This window comes from Manduca sexta, chromosome 18 (assembly GCF_014839805.1).
Source record: "Manduca sexta isolate Smith_Timp_Sample1 chromosome 18, JHU_Msex_v1.0, whole genome shotgun sequence".
NCBI lineage: Eukaryota > Metazoa > Arthropoda > Insecta > Lepidoptera > Sphingidae > Manduca > Manduca sexta.
This window is the reverse complement of record NC_051132.1, coordinates 15,362,157-15,367,524: the sequence shown is the minus strand read 5'-3', so window position 1 is coordinate 15,367,524 and position 5,368 is coordinate 15,362,157. Positions and strand designations below refer to the sequence as shown.

Here is a 5,368-nt window from a genome sequence, read left to right as displayed (position 1 = left end):
TGTGTACTCAATAAAGTAGTAACTTTTACATTTCTTTTTTTTATATAGTATGTAATTCATATTATATTTCTTATATATATATTAAATTGGTAAAATTAAATAATGACAAATTTATTTATGTTCAAGGTATTCCTTAGTGCTATAAAAACACTTTGATAAAAGCCACTTATTAATTTTGTTTTTAAATGATTTTAAATGATGGTTACTGACTGTGCCCTCAACGTGCTGTATGTGAGCGTAAATCTATTTCAGGCTATCTACACCTCGCCCGATAATTGATACCTTCCATAACACATTTGCTCATATTTAAATGTTATTATGTACGCTAGCATATCACGATACTAGAACTCATTGGATTTATATTTCAGAATCGAATTACTGAGGTGTTTTTTGGAACGAGGAAGTGAACCGGGACGGATAAGTATGATATAGGTAGGCAGAAATAGATCTGAGTCCACACAAACGTTGTATGGGCATAATTAGTTATTGAATATATCTGGTAGGTCACACATAATCTTTCAAACCCATAAATTGGAAAATTTAGAAACTTTAGTCCTGCATTCCTTATCAGCCACTACTTATAAACTATTTAACTACCAATTTTCGGCAAGTTGACTCAACAACCAACTGGCAACACTGCCCCTAAGTTAGCAATTTTTGACTTTGATTGTCAAACTCGGAATTGTCATCCATCATTATTGTCACTCGAAATTTCGGAGTGGCGTGAAAAATTCAATAAAAACATCGTGTTAAATTTACCCAAGCAGTATAAAACGTAAGTGATTAATGTAAAATAATAACAATATTAGCAAATGTATTATTAACATAAAGTATTAATATTTTTTATTGATTCGACAATTATGATTGGAGGTTATGATTGCATTCGTTCAGATCGACGTGTTTTGAGCCTTATCTCGTCGTTTAACGCCGAATGCTAAAAAATAATACGAATTTTACAGTTAATTTACTACATTACACTCCAAAACATAAGTATCTACACACAAATTATGTTTTAAAGCTTAAATTCGTACAAATTTGATGTAATATTTTGTCAAAGGCACCATCGTATGTTTCTATCAATTTACACTAACAGCGGGCTTACCGCACTAAGAGCGCAGTTACGATGGCGGTATTCCTTCTTCACATGATTGTATGTTCATTTTGCGAATGCTTACGTATCTTCAATGACTTCGATGACATATGCCTACCGACTATATTACGCGACGGAAGATTGGCATTTGCGTAGTTAAATAGAAACAAAGAAAAAGCGAGACTGGGCCGAGTGGGACATTAGTAAAACCTGGTCTTAAAGAGTATAAAAAAGCAATAAAATTCGAGACTAAATGCTTTTTATTATGATCAGGATGTATATATTTGCCTTAGTAAGTACACAAGCAAGCTGTCTACTTGATGGTAAGTACCATCTGCGCCCATGGACTTGCAATACCTAGACACAGCCATGCTGTTGCCTACTGAAAAAAAATATCATATTATTCATTGTTTTAAATACATTATAGCATTGATATGTTTCTACAGTTTGGGACTGATTATATTAAGAGTAGAAATATATTGTTTCCTTGAAAACCAAGATTTGAAAAGAAACTGCATTATATGCACCAAGCAAGCCAATTACATAATTTGATAGTTCCTAAACTTGAAAGAAAATATGTTTTTTTTAGAAACATGTTGAAAATAAATTGGTTATCTAATAATGTTTATCACTGGTATTTTTACTGGCTGATGCGGGATTGGTAATATAGCTTTCAAGGATACTCTATTGAATCAGCTCATGTATAACAAAATCTCTTTTTATTAAAATATTCATTTTATTTAATAATCAGCATATGTGTGTGTACAATATATATTTTTGGAAAAGAATAATTGGAGTCATGAATAAGTTATTATAGGTAACACAATGCAATCAACTAGAATGGTTTGTTTTACCTGCAATGATCTGCCCTCCTAAATAACTTTATTAAGTATAATGATTATAAATACATATAATAATATGATATTGATATTATGTATAACCTAACTGCTGGGAATGGGATGCCTCTTCTACTGGGTGGGATTAGGCCTTAGTCCACCATGCTGGCCTAGTATGGATTGGTAAACTTCACACACCCTCAATATTCCTGTAGAGACTCTCAGATGTGCAGATTTCTTCACAACTTTTCCTTCACCATTAAGGCAAGTGATAATTCACAAAGAATGAAACCTTTGTATTTTCTATTGTCTTCCTTCACTATAATAAGACATTGAAAACATAGTATTTATCTTCATGTGTAATCACCTTACGTAGGACTTAGTATGGATCAGCATTTGTGAAATATGGAAGACATTGAAATTTGCTAATTAAAACACCATGCTTTCTTCTGTAAATTTCATTTGGTACAATATTTACAAATACTTAAATAAAAATGTTATTAGCATATAAGTGTTGTATAAATATGTCATACAACTTCAGTACTAAGGTCTGTTACATAGTAATTGTGAGTAGATTTTTTTATGTACAGATAAATACTTATCTTTTACATTACTTTTAATTTGTTTTCTAACCCCCTTATTCATAGATTTTTAACTAAGAACGGAGTAAAGCTGTTATAACAGACATAGGATCGTTGTGAATGGCTAATATTGAGATACAACAATATTAGCCAATCACGACAGCCCTATGGCTATACGACTACAAAGGCTGCCATGCCGCCAGCACTAAGAAAGAGTGTTGTTATCACAGCTTTACTCCATCCTTAGATCAAAACGTCTAGGAATAAGGGGTAAGCTTTGCAGTATTGTATATTGCACATTATTTTTATCTCAAGCAATTTTATAATTTTTGTTTTAAAAAATCAAAAGTAATTTTATTGAGACCAAGAGTTCAGGTAACAACTATTAGAAAATATCTCAAATTTGTTATATCACAATATGTGGAAACATAAGTTCAATATATATTATAACTTTCACATACCATAAGAGATAACCTGGTATAAGATTCTTAGCACACTATATTAAAAAAAAGTATATGATTTTAATTTTAAGCATCTCCTTTCCTTCATTTATTTACTTTCAATTTTTTTTTCGTATAATAATATTAATATGGTTATCCTCTTTATATGTATAGATGTCAGGCCGTGAAGGTGGTAAGAAGAAGCCGCTGAAGGCTCCCAAGAAGGAATCTAAAGAGTTAGACGATGATGATCTAGCCCTAAAACAAAAACTTAAGGAGCAACAAAAAGCTTTACAGGTTAGTATATTATATACATTGTAAGCTAAATTAGTTATGAGTGTTCATAATTGATGACTCCAACTGATTGCATCACTAATATATAACTTTAAAATGTTAATGCTAACCATATAATTCCAGTATTACTATATACTATAATATTAATCTGAAAGTAATCAGATATTTTTTTTGTTCTTGGGGCTATAGAAAGTATGCATTTTGTCAATCAAAAGCAATTTTAAAAAATGACGTATTAAAAATATAAAAATATTTGTTTTATTTTTGCAGATCTAGAAAATTTAATTAAACCATTATTTTAACATTTCTCATCATAAATTTAAACCTAGCACTCATTTGAATGTATTTACTTTCAGGAAGCGAAGGCGAAAGCGTCTCAAAAAGGTCCCTTGACCTCAGGCGGAATAAAGAAGTCTGGCAAAAAGTGACAAGTTTAAATACCTAATTATAAAAAATCTTTAATTTATAGGCTATTATGGTGTAAGAAACATGAAAGATCTTTGTCGAAACATTTGGCTATATAAAAATTACATAAGAACGGCAGAATACATTACAGTTACGCAATACGATCTTGATCACTAAGCGCACTGCCGTTATGTGTGGCTTTTAGACATTTTAATGCATTTAAAATGTATGTAACATCCAATTTGGTTAATACTTTCATAATGTAATAAAATGTTTTTATTTAATTCGAATTTTATTAACCTCCTTTTCATGAGAATTATTTGGACATGAACCTAAAACTTAACTTCCTTTGCCAAATTGTCAGATGGCAAAATAAAAACTAACTTCCCGCCATTTCCTATACCAGCCATAAAATAGTATTTTGTTAATTTCGTCATAAATTATATTATGTAATTAACGTTTGCTTGTGAATTCATAAATATAAATAAGAAATGTTTTAAGAAGCTCAATTGAAGAAGTGTTTATATTGATAGTATAACTATTTAATATAGGCGCCTACCTATGTCAACGTTTCATTATATTACAAGCACTTATTCATTTGGGAGGTACTGTACCTACCTCAATATTGGAATAACAACTTATTAAATTAGTAAGTATACAAGTGGTTAAAAGATTTGTATTTCACATGGTGTAGTGAGTAATTTTATAAGTAATTACATATTATAAAAGATATATTTTTAATTCGCAGTATCTCATTTCTGGGAAGATTAATTAAAGGGGCTTCTTCAGTATTTATAAATCAGTATCATCACCACCCTACAATACCTATAATCTAAAAATGCCTCAAGACAATGTAATTAAAGTGGATCCTGACTTTTAGACTTCGATGAATGTATTAGTAAAACTGTTTTGTTGAAAAACATGTTTATTGATAATAGTATTGCATCAAAACCTGAAAATAGTGCTTCTCAGATAATTCAACAATCCGAGACATTAGACAGTGTAAATAATCTCATTAAAAATGCAATACAAAGTAATCCATGCAACAACCTAGACTGTTTTATTAACGAAAGTGCAGAACTGAATAATGGTCTTAAATCTGATTTAGTATTAATCACTTCCAATAATATACGTAATCCTTGCAACAACGAAGAAAAGGAAGAAAGCAAAGATGATATTGGAAATATAAAACTTAATGATGTCATATCAATAAGTTCTGAAGAAGATTTATCATTATGTTTGCTGGAAAATATAGAATTACTAAAGACGATATCTCCAAAACCAATTAAAGTTGACAATAATGACAGTACCAGAGATCAAAAGTACGATTCGGATTGTAGCGGCTACCACTCGTCAGATTTTGAATTTATAACTGAAAGCGAAGCAAGATTTGAAGGTTTAATTAATAATCGTGCTAAAGAACTACATAAAATACTCCCTTCAGTAAAACCACATCAGAAATCTCGGGTTATCCCAATTTTTAAATTGTCGCTCCACACACAATTCAAAAACCGAGAGAAAGTATTCCGATGCATTCAAAGAAAACCATCAACCAATACTAAACCTAAACAAAGATTTGGGACTATCAAACAAAATAGATTTGGAACAACCGGGAGCTAGTTCAAATACTGTTTCAAATAATCACTCACATTCTGTAGGACCTAGTTCTTCATTTAGCAATTTTCGGTACAATGAACCACGTAGTAATTTATATGCCTCAAC

The 5,368-nt window shown here is 30.6% G+C and overlaps 1 protein-coding gene across 1 annotated transcript; it reads left to right on the top strand.

Moving 5' to 3' along the window:
• The first annotated feature begins 614 nt into the window (after window positions 1-614).
• Window positions 615-3,826, top strand: LOC119188532 (translation machinery-associated protein 7 homolog). Its single transcript, XM_037440201.1, has 3 exons — window positions 615-775; window positions 3,122-3,244; window positions 3,598-3,826. The coding sequence occupies exons 2-3, from the start codon at window positions 3,122-3,124 to the stop codon at window positions 3,667-3,669; spliced, it is 195 nt and encodes a 64-aa protein (XP_037296098.1). The 5' UTR covers window positions 615-775; the 3' UTR covers window positions 3,670-3,826.
• The last annotated feature ends 1,542 nt before the right edge of the window (window positions 3,827-5,368 follow it).